At 42.8% G+C, this 14,441-nt stretch overlaps 1 protein-coding gene across 2 annotated transcripts in view; it reads right to left on the bottom strand.

The window, feature by feature from the left end:
• Window positions 1-5,082: 5,082 nt before the first annotated feature.
• Window positions 5,083-14,441, bottom strand: part of ZFP90 (ZFP90 zinc finger protein) — a 43,331-nt gene continuing 33,972 nt past the window's right edge. Inside the window, exon 6 of one of the 2 annotated variants that reach the window (XR_009216428.1) lies at window positions 5,083-5,322. Coding sequence is in view for 1 of the 2 variants with exons in the window: in XM_058528120.1 (XP_058384103.1) it covers window positions 5,291-5,322 (32 nt within the window). In the remaining variant the exon portion in view is untranslated. The remainder of the gene's footprint in view (window positions 5,323-14,441) is intronic. The other variant, XM_058528120.1, reaches the window with a different exon arrangement.

Genomic DNA, 14,441 nt, shown 5'->3' with positions numbered 1-14,441 from the left:
AGGGGGTGAGGGGAGAAATGGGTGAAATGTTTTTGTTTTTTTCTTAGTTTAAATAAATTGATTCTTTTTAAATGTCCTTCAATTTAGGTTCCTTCCATTCTTTTTTTTCTATGCAAATGTATACACACATATTTTTAAAATTAGGGTCATAGTACTGCTGTTTTTAAACTTTTCATTGAAGTATAATGCAAATATAGAAAAGTAAACACATCATAAGTGACATTGAACACATGCATTACCAACACCCAGAATAAGGGACAAAACATGACCTGCCCCAGAAGCATCCTTGTGCCTCTGCCAGTCCCTAACCAACCCCCACCCCAGGTTAATCACCATCTTGACTTTTAAAACAGATTAGTTTTGCCTAATTCTGTGCTTTAGATAAATAGACTACAGTGAGTAATACTATTTTTAAGCCTGGCTTTTTCACTTAAAAAGTTGTAAACACTTTTCAATGTCATTGAAAGGTCTTCCCTAGCATCAATATTTAATGGCTTCAGAGTATTTCATCCAAAAAGTACACCATACTTTATCTGGCCAGTGCCCTGTTTTGGGGCACGTAGCTTGTCCATTTTTCCATATTATAAACTACACCGCACATCTTCCCAAGTGAGAAGCAGCACAGGGTGGTAGTTAAAGCGCAGGCCTAGGGCTACCCCGGCTGGATCTGAATCCTGGATCTCACACGTGCTAACTCTGTGACCTCAGGCAACTGCTTCATGGCTCAGTGCCTCAGGTTCCCCATCTGTAAAACGGGCATGATGACGATAATGGTACCCACATCATCTGCTGTTGTAAGGATCTAAATGTGTTAATGCAAATATAGCACTTAGAGCAGTGCTTGGCACAAAGAAAATGCTCAATAAATGTTAACCACTATGATCTGTCATTGAGAACATTTCCCAGAAGTAAAAAAGAATATATTAAATTGACCCTGAAAGGCATTCAATTTTTTCTTTTTGTATGGTATTTGTTGATAAAGTCACTGAGTGGGACTTGTGTCACATGATGAGGTGAGAAAGCCCCAGACCAGAGGGCACAAAAACTGGGGTTCCACATTGGCTTGGTCAAGAAGCTGCTGTGTGATCTTTGAAAAATCCCTTGATGTCTCTGAGCCCCTACTTCCTCATATGAAGAACTGGGATAACCACTGGACACTATTTAATGTAAGGTTAATTAGGTTAGCTTTGGGATCATGCAAAACTGAGTTTCAATGCTGACTCTGCCACTTATTCTCCTAAAAGCCTTGGGTAAGCCTTGCCTCTGAGGCTAAGTGGAGAAAACCACCCACTCACAAGGCTGCTGTGAGGACATAAAGGAGATGGTGTCTGGGGAACCCTTGCAGAGGGCCAAGCACATGTAGGTTCACTATTGCTGTATTATTAATGTTATCAGTCCTTGCCCTGAACTAAAGTATGAAGAAATGATAAACTCAAGTGCTGAGTGTTATTACTGAAGTCAAGAGCATGAGCTCTTAAACGGAGGGATATTTGGCAAAGAGTGGCAAGTCAGAGTGAAACAGCAAACAATGGAAGTTTAAGGGTTTGGGGAGGAGGGTATAAATAAGAAGCAAAATGACTCCACGTTGGAACAGCCATATTTCCCAAACTTGCCTGATTATAGGACTCACCTGCAGAGTTTTTAAAACTATAGATCCTGATCAGTGGATCTGAAGTGGGGCTCTGAAATCTGTATTTTTAACAAATACTCCAAGTAATTCTCATCATCAGGCAAATTTTGGAAACTGTGGATACTGGGGAGGGTAGACCAGCACAGACTTGCTCCTTGGGGTGGCTGGAAGGGGTTGGTAACCCCATGTGGAAATAATAATCATTTACTAAGGCCTAGGAGGTGTCAAGTACCAAGCTCAGCATGTTCCTACAATATTCATTTAATTGTCACACAATCCCAGAAGAAAGAGGTTATCGTCCCAATTTTACAGATAGGCAAACTGAGGCTCAGAGAGTTAAATGACTTGCTCAAGGTCATTTACAGCAAGAGATCCAGGTGTCTCCGATTTCAAAAGTCTTCAGAAGTACCCTAAACTGGTCAGAACACTCGGCTCCATCCATTATGAATATGGTCATCCATTATGCATGTGAATATCACTGTGCTCATCACTTTACAGTTTTCAGAGCACTTTTTAAAAACAGCTTTACTGAGGTATAATTTACATACTATAAAATTCATCCATTTTAAGCATGCAATTCACTGGTCTCTAATATATTCACAGAGTTGTGTAATCATCACCACAATCAATTTTAGAACATTTCCATCACCCCAAAAAGAAACCTTGTGCCCATCTACAGTCACTCTCCATTCCCTTCCCAGCCCTAGGCAGCCACTCATCTACTTCCTGTCCCTAAGGATGTGCCTGTCCTGGACATTCCATATAAATGCAGTCACACAGTATGTGGCCTTTTGTGCCTGGCTTCTTTCACTTAACATAATGTTTTCAAAGTTCATCCATGTTGTAGCATGAATCAGTACTTCATTACTTCTTACAGCCAAATAATATTCCATTGTACAGATATGTCACATTCTATCTGTCTAATCATCAGTTGATGGACATTTAGGTCGTTTCTTCTCTTTGGCTACGTGAACATTTGTGTACAAGTTTTTGTGTGAACACATGTTTTCATTTCTGTTGGGTATGTATCTAGGAGTGGAATTGCTGTGTCATATGGTAACTCAACATTTAATCATTTGAGGAACTGCCAGAGTGTCTTCCAAAGCAGCTGTGCCATTTTACCTTCCCACCAGCAGTGTATGAGGGTTTCTTTCAGAACACTTTTACAAGTACAAACTTGGTTAATCCTCATAACAACCCCAGAGACAGGCATCATTACTCATATCTTCCTGATGAAGACACTGAGGGTCAGAGAGGGGACAAGACTTCTCAGAAGACACCAGCTATGAGGGCTGGTCTCTAACCCTGGGACTGCCCTCCTTCCTTCAGGAAACCTGACTTTCAGGCTAAAACAGTAGGTTTTAGGTCTTTGAGAGGTGATGGGGTGATGGGCAGAGAGAAGGAATCTGTGGGTGCAAAGCCTTGGAATGGAGATGGAAGCTTCCAGTTTTAGGGATGGAGACATTAAAGCCACTTCTGTTTTTGTTTTATTAGACGACAGCCAGAGCCAGGTTCTGACTAATTAATGATGATCAAAGCGCTCTGACAAGATGGAGTGCTCTGCAAACCCTAGCCATGAATTATTCACAGCTGGGTCTTAGCTGGAGGGAAGGATGCCGCCCAGGAGCAGAAGAAAGCTAGGCCCTCAGTTCCCCATTGGCTTACATGAGCCTGGGCCCTCCTGCAGGACTCAGTTTCTCCACCCAGAAAATGGGGCCAGATGTGAGCTCTCATTCCTTTATGCTCCTAGGCCAGGACTTGGCAGAGAGCAGCTGGCAACCTGAGTCCTTTTCTCATCAAGGCAGTACATACCCAAGCTGCCTCCACTAAACAATAATTAATAATAATAATACCAAACAGAGTTCAAGGGCCAGCAAACATTTTCTGTAGAAGACCAGATGGTAAACGTTTTAGGCTTTGCAGGTCATATGGTCTCTGTCACACTCCTCAACTCTGCCAGTACAAAAGCACCATAGACAATATGTAAACGAATGAATGCAGCTGTACAATGAAACGTTACTTGCAGACTCTGAAATTAGACTTCTATGTGATTTTCATGTGCTACTAAATATTATTCTTCTTTTGATTTTTTCCTGACAATTTAAAAACATAAAAACCATTCTTAGCTCCTGGACCGTATAAAAACAGGTGTTGCCTCAAAATATTAAACATAATTACTATTTGACCCAGTAATTCCACTCCTAAGTATATACGCAAAAGAAATGAAAACATACGTCCACACAAAATGTGTACATCAAGGTTTACAGCCGCACTATTCATAATAGCCAAAAAGTAGAAGAAACACGCAAATGTCCATCAACTGATGACTGGATAAACAAAATGCGGTACATCCATACATCGGAATATTGTTCAGCTATAAAAAGGAACAGAAGTTTTATAGATGCTACAACATGGATGAGCCTGGAAAACATTATGCTAAGTGAAGGAAGCCAGATGAAGAAGGTATATTGTGTGATTCCATGGATATGAAATGTCTACAGAGACAGAAAGCAGAGGCGTTGTTGCCTGAGGCTGAGGGGTTGAGGGGCTGAGGCGACTTGGGGTGATAGCTAAAGGGCACGGGGTTTCTTTGGGGTATGATGAAAATGTTCTAAAACTGACTGTGGTAACAGTTGCACAACTCTGAATATACTACAATCCACTGAAGTGTACACTTTAAATGGGTGCATTGTGTAGTATGTGAATTTCACCTCAATAAAGCTGTTAAAAACGAACAACAGGTGTGCTGCAGTGTGTTGACCCCTGACACAGCACCTTTCCTGACGCTGTGACAACCAGCCAGGCATTACCCCTTCGACAGCTGAGAAAGCCAAGGCTGAGAGAAGGGATGGACTTGCTCTAGGACCCAGGTAACCACCAGTCAGCTGTGGGGAACCCCGGTCCTGGGATTCCCTCCCTGCCCAGCACTCACTGCAGCACAGACCTTCCCAGAGCTACATTTAGAGACTGGTAGTCAGTCCTCAAAGCCCCAGGGGAGAGGAGCCGACAGGAGGGGACTCCTCCCTAGACCTGTCCCTCCCTGCTGGCCTCCGCCGCTCCCCTCAGCTTCCTCCTCCCCGCCCGTGCTCCTCCCTGTCCTCCCTCCTTTCCTTCCCAGCACTGCTGAGCAAGGCTGCCCCTCCCTATCTTCACTCAGGGTGCTGGGAGGGGAGAGAGGGAGAAGGACAGGGAAGCCTCTCCAGAAATTCGGTCCATATGATATATCTGGAAAAGGGCTCAGAGAGGGTGAGGAACCAGTCCAAGGTCATATAGCTGATATCTGACCTTTGACTTCCTTGATATTTTTGAGACTGCAAAGAGAAAGGGTCTGGGGTTAGGTAGGGTCTAAGGTGAGCAAAGCTCCATCCCATTCCTGATTTTTCTCCCCACAATGTCCCCCTCCACAGCCTCTCCCCACTTCCATATTTCCAAAGGCACCAACCACTACTAAGGGGGCTGGGGTGGAGGATCCTCTTAAAAAAAAATTAATCGTAGAAAAATCAGAAAATACAGAGAAAGGAAATAAGGAGCACCTTGGTCTCACTCCTCAGGTGTAAACATGGAGGTGACCATGGGGAATATTTTGGGGTGGCTCTGGAGCCAGCCACCTGGGTTCAAATCCTGTCTTCACCACTTACCATCTGTGTGACCTTGGGCAGCTCATTTCACCTCTCTGACCTCAGTTTCTTCACCTGTAAAATGGGAATAATAACAGCATCCATTAATAGAGTTGTGTGAGAAGTAAATGAGGCTGTAAAGCATTAAAACAGCGCCTGGCCCAGAGTAAGCACTCGATACATTACTGCATTTTCCCAGTGTTTTCTATTCATATATGTTTTTTCCTCACAAAAATGAGATCATTCTCTATCAACTATTTTATAACATGGATCTCTCCCCCATCTTAGTGAATTAGAAACATCATTCCATAGCATAAGAAATCCTTCTATAGGACACCTTTCTTAAGATGCATATATAGTATTCCATCCCCTGAAGTGGGATATTTAGGTGTGACCTTTTTTTTTCTCACCACCAAACACTTTTCTGAAGGGCTGCACACCCTTTGACTCAGCAAATTCCCTAGGAATTTGTCCTGAAGTGGGTAATTGGTCAAAGACAAGGAGAAAAGTTTAGAACTAGTTTCACTTCTACCAACTAAGAAGAGAAAGCCCCCTTCTCTCAATGCTTTGCCTCCTCTTATCATCTAGAAACATCATTTCAATTTGACCTGGGAGAAGTGCTGTTTGTTGTCTTCTTCTGATTTGCAGTCCAAGCTCTTCCTAACGGAACTCAGCTTCCGCATCTGCTGAACCCCATGATCCCCCCCGGTGGTCCTGGGCTGGTAATCAACCTCCCTGAACCCAGAAGTCTCAGTTGTAATCCCCAAGTAACACCCAGATTTCTAGAATCATTTAATATATGTAAACACCTGACCCCAGGCCAAATTCTCATTATTTGAAATATGGCTGTAGGGATTTGAGAAACAGGGATGGCATCTCAGAAGAGCCCTGTAGGTAACTGTGGTGCACATGGGGAAACTGAGGCCCAGCAAGGAGAAGTCTTCCCAACAAGAAAAAGTCAGAAACATCTAAGACAAACATGGATGAAGAGCATGAATAGGCAACTTAGAGAGGAAACCTAAATGTAAGTTAGTAGACAAAGAGATGTTTGAACTCATTAGTTATCAGGGAAATACAAGCCAAAACAAAGCGGAGATACCAACTCACAGATTGGCAAACATTAGGAAGCTGGATAACACCAAGTGTCAGTAGGGTGTGGGGGACATGCACCCTGAAACCCAGCAATCCCACTCCTGGGCCAGTATCCCAGGAGCCTCTCCATCCAGCCAAGGAAGTTCACTGCAGCTGTTGCTTATGGTAGCTGGGAGCAGGAGATAAACCGAATGCCCCTCACTGGGAAAAGACATGTAAAATATGGTGAAAGCACATTATGGGGTAATTATGTAGCAGTTCAAAACAGTGAAATAGACCGGGGGTCAACAAACAAAGGCCTGTGGGTCACATTTGATTGTTACCTGTTTTTGCACAGATTGGCTCCTGAGCTGAGAATGATTTTTACATTTTCAACGGTGGAAAAAAAAAGCAAAAGCATATTTTGAAACACATGAAAATTATATGAAATTCAAATTTCAGTGTCCACAAAGTTTTATTAGAACATAACCATGCTTTTTTGTTTATATATTGTCTATGGCTGCTTTTGCACTACAATAGCAGAGTTGAGTTGTTGCAACAGAGACCATATGGCCTGCAAAGCCTAGAATATTTATGTCTCGCTCTTTACAGTAAAATTTTGCTGACTCCTGATCTAGACAAATACAAAGACACTTGGATAGATCTACAAACTGTACAGCTAAATTAAAAATGTAAGTATCCGTTATCTGTTGCTATGTAACAAATTACCCAGAAACTTAATGACTTAAAAAGAAGATAGACATTTATTATCTCACGTAGTTCCTGTGGGTCGGGAATTCAGGAATGGCTTGACTGAGTGGTTCTGGTTTGGGATCCGTCATGAGGTTGCAAGGAAGATGTCACTGGGGCTGCAGGCACCTGAAGGTTTGACTGGGGCATGAGAATCATTCAAGATGGCTCACTCACATGGCTGGCAAGTTGATGCTAACTGTTGGCAGGAGGCCTCAGTTCCTCTTAGACCTCTCCCTAGGCCTGCTTGAGTGTCCTCATATCATGGCAGCTGGCTTCCCCTTCAGTGGGTGATCCAAGAAACAGCAAGTAGGATGTTACAATATCTTTTATCACCTAGCCTTGGAAATCACACACTGTTATCCTTGCACTATCCTATTTGTTGAGTAGAGTCAGCTCTGCTCAATGTGAGAAGGGACTGTTCAAAGATGTGAATACTAGGAGATCCACTGGGGGCCATCTTGGAGGCTGGCTACCACAGTAAGAAACAGAATGTGATCTATAGCAGGATAACTTGTAATTAAAAAACTAAATTCACATTCACATAAAACATTACATATTTAACAAAGCTACATACAAAATCAAAGGTATTTATTAAACAGCGTGGAGGAGGAGGGTAATGGGAGTGGAGGATAGGGATAAAAAGAAATGAATGAATGAGTGAACTAATAAAATTGGAGAGGTCCTTACACAAACCAACTATGAGAGTGGGCTGTGAACTGAAATGATTAATTCAGCTCTCTGTACTCACGTCCCTGCCCCCACCCCCAACTCCCAAAAGAAAGAGGGAGAGAGATTGAGAAAACAGGTTCCTTGTCCAAGATCACAACCCAGCCTCCCTAACCAAGCCCTGCCCGCTCTGCCTGACACACCCTCTTTCAATTCATGGTGTCTCTGCAGAGAGCTCCAGTTCCTGGCTAAGTAGAAAAGATTTTTGCCTGCAGGAAGGGGCGTGCGGACCAGCAGAACCAGCCTGGGAAGAAAAGACTTAGTTATTACCCAAAGAGTGGTGCTGGTAGATTGCTCACCCCTCCTGCGGGGTTATTCCTTTTCTGGAGACAAAGGGCTCTCAGAGCACAGAGCCCTGTGAACACCTCCAGGTCCAGCCTGTCGGTGGTGGAAGAATCGAAATATATCCTGTGGCTGTAGGCCTTGTGACTTCTTTTCTTTCTTTCTTTTACTCTTCATAAGCTCCCCAAGTAAGAACTGTTATTTCAAGGTGCCTAGAGAAGTGAGTTGAATAGATTGTTTTTAACTGTTTTACCTCCCTTGGAGTCATTCATTCATTCATCAAACACTTATTGAGCACCTACTGTGTGCCAGTACTAGGTATACAGCAATGAACAGAGCAGGCAGAGCCCCTGTGCTCATGAAGGGTGGGAGTAGTGGGAACAGACATTAGACAGTAAACAAGAAATGATATATATAAACTAAAATAAGGTGAAGAAATAAAAAGCCCTTGGGTTATCAGGGAAGACTTATATTTAAACTGAGACCTGAAGGGTGAGGAGCCAGACCAGTGAAGAACAATTGTGGAGAAGAAACAGCAGCTGTATAGGCCCTGAGGTGGGAATAAACTCAGTGAGTTCGAGGAGACTGGGGAGGCAGGCAGGGCCCAGATCAGAGGTCCTTTAGCTATTTGTCAAAAGAATTTGGAATTTATTCTGAGTGTCAGATGGAACGGACTCCACCATCATTAGCTATGACCTCAGGCAAGTTACTTCATTCCTCTGAGCCTCAGTTTACCTATCTATAAAGCGAGGTTGTTAATAATTCATTCATTGTGGCAGGGAGCCTCTAAAGTGCCCCCAACAATTGTGCGTCCTGGTACTCACACCCTGTGGATATAGGCTGACCCACTTTTAACCAATACAATATGGCAGAAGTGATGGTGTAATCGTTTCCTCTTCCTGCTGTAACAAATCACCACAAATTTAGTGGCTTAAAACAGCACAAATCTTGGGCTGGCCCAGTGGTGTAGCGGTTAAGTTCGTGCGCTCTGCTTCGGTTCACAGGTTTGGATCCCAGGGGTGGACCTACACACTGCTCATCAAGCCATACCGTGGCGGCGTCCCACATATAAAATAGAGGAAGATGGGCACAGATGTTAGCTCAGGGCTAATCTTCCTCACCAAACAAACAAACAAACAAACAAACAAAAACAGCACAAATCTATTTTCTTGCAGTTCTGGAGGTCAGACATCTAAATGGGTTTTACTGGGCTAAAATCAAAGTGTCAGTGGGGTTGTGTTCCTTCCAGAGGCTCCAGGGAGAATCTGTTTCCCTGTCTTATCCAGCTTGCAGAGGCTGCCTGCATTCCTCAGCTCATGGTCCCTTCCTTCATCTTCCAAGTACATCACTCCAACCTCTATTTCCACTGTCACCTCTCTTTTTTTGTCACCAACTGTCCTGCTTCCCTCTTTCCCTTATAAAGACCTGGTGATTACACTGGGCCCATGTGGACAATGCCGGATAATCTCCCCCATCCCAAAATCCTTAACTTAATCACATTGGCAAAGTCCCTTTGCCATGCAAGGTAACAGATTCACGGGTTCTAGGGATTAGGCCTTGGACATCTTGGGGGAGGGGGAGCACTACTTTGTCTGCCAGAGATGGTATGTCACTTTTGCGATTAAGTAATAAAAGATTGTGGCTTTTGTCTTGAGTGCCTTTGTTCCCTCTCTCCCACCTCTTCCTTCCTTCCTTCCTTCCTTCCTTCCTCCCTCCCTCCCTCCCTTCCTCCCTTCCTTCCTTCCTTCTTCCCTCCCTCCCTCTCTTTCTCTCTCTTTCTCCTTCCTTCTGCCCTTCCTCCCTCTCTCTCTCTCTTTTTCTTTCTTTCTTTTTCTTCCTTTTGCCCTTCCCCCCACCCCTCTTCCTTTTCTCTCTCTCATCACTTTGGGTGAAGCCAGCTGCCATGACATGAGGCAGCCCTGTGGAGATACCCATGTGGATAGGAACTGAAGCTCCCAGCCAACAGCCAGTGAGGAACTGACGCCTGCTAACAACCACGTTCGTGAGCTTGGAGGTGGGTTTTGCAGCTCCAGCCAAGCCTTGAGATGGCTACAGCTCTGGCCAACAGCTTGACTCTAGCCTCATGGGGAACCTCATGAACCACCCAGCTAAGCAGCTCCTAGATTCATGACCCTCAGAAACCATGTGAAAGAATGAATGTTTGTAGTTTAAGCTGCTAAGTTTTGAGGTAATTTGCAAAGCAGTAATAGATAACAAATACATTAATTCATCCATTCAGCAAATATGCATTAAGTGCCTACACTATGTGCCAATTTGTTTACGATGTTGGGAATACAGCAGTGAATAAAGCCAAGAAAAATCACTGCTCTTGTGGAGTTTATCTACTACGAGGCGGAGATAGACAGTAAACATAAAAAGTGAGTAAATTATATACGTCAGAAGGTGACAATTGCTATGGTGAAAAAGAACAGAGTAAAGGAGACAGGCTAGTCAAGGAAGGCTTTGCTAAAAAGGTGCTATTTGAGCAAAGACTTGAAGGAGGTGAAGGAGGAGATCATGCTTTTCAAGGGCAAGAACATTCCAGGTGGAGGGAACAGCAAATACAAAGATCCTGTGGCAGGATCGTGCCCAGCTTTTTAAAAAGGGAGCAAGAAGCACACTGCGACTGGAGTGGGATGTACAAAGGGCAGAGTGGTTGCAGATGATTATAGGCAGGAGGTGAGGATTAAAGTAGATAACGTATGTTAAGCTTTTTGAGTCTAGTAGCTGCTCAATAAATTAAAGCTTTTTTTTCTTCAAGAAATTACATTTTATTTTTTTTAATTTTGGGAAATAATCTCAAGTGTACACAAAAAAGTACACACATAACATAACGAACATCCATTTAACCATGACCTACCCTGATAAATAAAACTCAACAGCTATGGTTGAAGCCTCCTAAGTACCCTTCCCTATCCCCACCCTCTGCCCCAAACATCACTCATGGAATATAGTATTGATCATTCCTAAACACAGCTTTATATTTTTACTCCATAAGCATGTATCCATAAACAATCTCTAGTACCATTTTTCAGGTTTTAAATGTATATAAATATATATATACATATATCTGATAAGGTATTAATATCCAGAACATATAGAGAACTCCTAAAACTCAACAACAACAAAAAACAAACAATGTGATTCAAAAATGTGCAAAGGACTTGAATAGACATTTTTCCAAAGAAGATATACGAATGGCCAATAAGCACATGAAAAGAAGCTCAATATCACTAATCATTAGGGAAATGCAAATCAAAACTATGAGATCGCTACCAGCACAGAAGACAAGTGTTGGAGAGGATGTGGAGAAACTGCAACCCTTGTGCACTGTTGGTGGAAATGTAAAATGGTACAGCCGCTGTAGAAAATAGTATGGAGGTTGCTCAAAAACTAAAAATCGTATTACCATATGACCCAGAAATTCCACTCCTGGGTATATACCCAAAATAACTGAATGCAGGGTCTTGAAGAGATATTTGTACACCTGTGTTCATAGCAGCATTATTTACAATAGCTAAAACACAGAAGCAACCCAAGTGTCCATCAACCAATGAATGAATTACCAGAATGTGGTATATACATACCATGGAATAATACTTGGCTGTAAAAAGGAAGGAAATTCTGCAATATGCTACGACATAGATGAACCTTGAGGACATCATGCTAAGTGAAATAAGCCAGCCACAAAAAGACAAATACTATATGATTCCACTAATATGAGGTATTTAGAGTAGCCAAATTCACAGAGACAGAAAGTATAATGGTGGTTGCCAGGGGGACTGGAGAATGGGGAATTATTGTTTAATATGTATAGAGTTTCAGATTTGCAAGATGAAAAGAGTTACAGGGATGGATGGTGGTGATGGTTGCACAACAATGTGAATGTTTAATACTACTGAACTGTAAACTCAAAAATGGTTAAGATGGGGGCCAGCCTGGTGGTGTAGCGGTTAAGTGCATGCACTCCGCTGCGGCAGCCCCGGGGTTCAGATCCCGGGTGGGCACCGACGTACCGCTTGTCAAGCCATGCTGTGGCGGTGTCCCATATAAAGTAGAGGCAGATGGGCACAGATGTTAGCCCAGGCCAATCTTCCTCAGCAAAAAGAGGAGGATTGTCATCGGTTGCTAGCGCAGGGCTAATCTTCCTCACACACACACAAAAAAAGGTTAAGATGGTAAATTTTATGTTACGTGTATTTTAACACAATAAAAAAAGAAAAAAGCAAGTCTAATATATATTATATAATATATATTACATATACTATATTATATAATTATATAGTCTATATATTATATCATGTATATTATATATATATATCATGGTATCACTGGTATATCAATTGTATCATTCTGTAATTTGCTTTTTGTCACTCAACATGTTATATCTGAGATTTATCCAGTATGAACTGTGAAGCTCTAGTTCATTCTTTTCACTGCTGTATAATATTCCATTGCATAAATATAATTTATTAATAAATTAAAATGCTTTAAAATAATAATGCCATTATCACTAATTTTTTAATATTATCTAATACCCAGTCCACATGAAAATTGCCCTAATTGTCTCAAAGTCGTCTTTTTACAACTAGTTTATTCAAATCAGGATTCAAATGAGGTCCATTCAATGTACTTGGCCATTATGTCTCTTAAACCTCCTTTATTCTAAAAGTCTTTTTTTCTTTTTTCCCTCCACACCATAGATTTGTTGGAGAAACTGCGCTATTTGTCTCATATCCTGGATTTAGCTGGTTGCTTCTTGGAGTGTCTTGATCAGTTTTTTGGTGGGGAGAGAAAAGGAAGGACAGGACACTGTCACACGTAGCCCAGTGATCAAACTCAGTGTCATCAATATGGTGACAAGCCTACACGACGGGCCTCCTAATATGATGTATTGGGAAACAGATGACACGGCCTGTGCAGTATTTTACCAAAAGTGACTCGCCTGAATCTAATTGTGAAGACAATTCAGGACAAATTCAGATTGCAGAATCCTCTACAAGGCAACTTGCCTGGACTGTTCAAAAATGTCATGAAAGAAAAAATGAGGTGAACATTGATGGGATCCTGGATCACAAACAAAACTACAGCTAGTTTTGTTTTATATAAGTAGTTTTGTTTTGATATAACTGGAACAATTGGGGAAATTTAAACACGAAATTGTATATAATTAAGTTGTATTTAAATACATCAATGATGAGTTTCTGAGGCATGTTAATGGCATTGTAGCTGCGTGGAAGAATGTCCTTCTTAGGATATGCAGGCTGAAGTACTTAGGGGTAAAGTGGCAGGTCGTCTGCAAGTAACTCTCAAATGGTTCAGCTGAAAATGAAATAAAATGTGCATGTACGGGTGTATATACATAATCTGGCAAAGTGTATTGACAATTAGTGAACCCAGATGAAAAGTATAAGGATGTTTGTTGATTGTATAGTTTTAAAAACGTTTCTGTTGGTTTCAAATTTTTTAAAAAGAAAAAGTTGTGGGAAAAAACCGCTTTGCTCGCGGAGCTGCTGGGACTCCCCCTGCATTATTATAGCAGGGGCGCCTCAGATTTGGGGGTCTCACCATTGCCGACGCTGACACCGATCTCCCCTTTCGCCAGATGCTCCAGATCTCTTCTCCGTGCATAGAGGCCTCGAGAGCCAGTACCTTGTCATTTCGATGCTGCGAAATTCCAGCATCGCTTAAAGGAGGGAAGGAAAAGAAAGGAGTAGAGGCAGGCCGGCTACAGGCTCGCCTCATGCAGGCTCTGCCGCCTCCCGGGCGCCCTCTGCGGTCTGGCACCGCCCCCTGGTGGCCGCCGCCATGCATGCGGCGCCCGGGCCGGGAGCCGGGCAGGGCCCTGCAGCCCTCGCTCCTACCTGGAAGCGCCCGGAGAGAGCGCCCCCGAAGGCGAGCGCCCCAGCAATCCCAGCCTGTTTACACTGGGACCGCACATTTTAAAGAATACAACTACGAGCCCAGCATAGTCCAAAGTGCTTTACAGATATTAACTCACTTAATCCTCACATCAGCCTTAACAGGTGGGACTATGGTAGCCTCCATTTTAGAGACAAACAGGCTCAGAGAGGCGACGTGAGGAGGTGACTTGCCCAAAGATTTCACAGCTAGTGTCACATCTTCTAACTCCAGGTCCAATGCTGTGCCCACTACAGCCCAGCTGCTTCCAATAATGATGATAATGATAAAATCATAGCAAGACACATTTATAGTGCTGACTATGGGCCATGCACTGTGCAATATATTAACTCTTTACTCCATGACAGCCCTAGGGGGTGGGTTCCATTAATATGCCCATTTTACAGTTGAGGAAACTGAGGTACAGAGAGTTTTGAGAAATTTGCCCCAGGTCACTCAGA

The sequence above is a fragment of the Diceros bicornis genome, chromosome 32 (genome assembly GCF_020826845.1).
Source record: "Diceros bicornis minor isolate mBicDic1 chromosome 32, mDicBic1.mat.cur, whole genome shotgun sequence".
NCBI classification, from domain to species: domain Eukaryota; kingdom Metazoa; phylum Chordata; class Mammalia; order Perissodactyla; family Rhinocerotidae; genus Diceros; species Diceros bicornis.
This window is presented reverse-complemented; position numbering and strand designations above follow the sequence as displayed.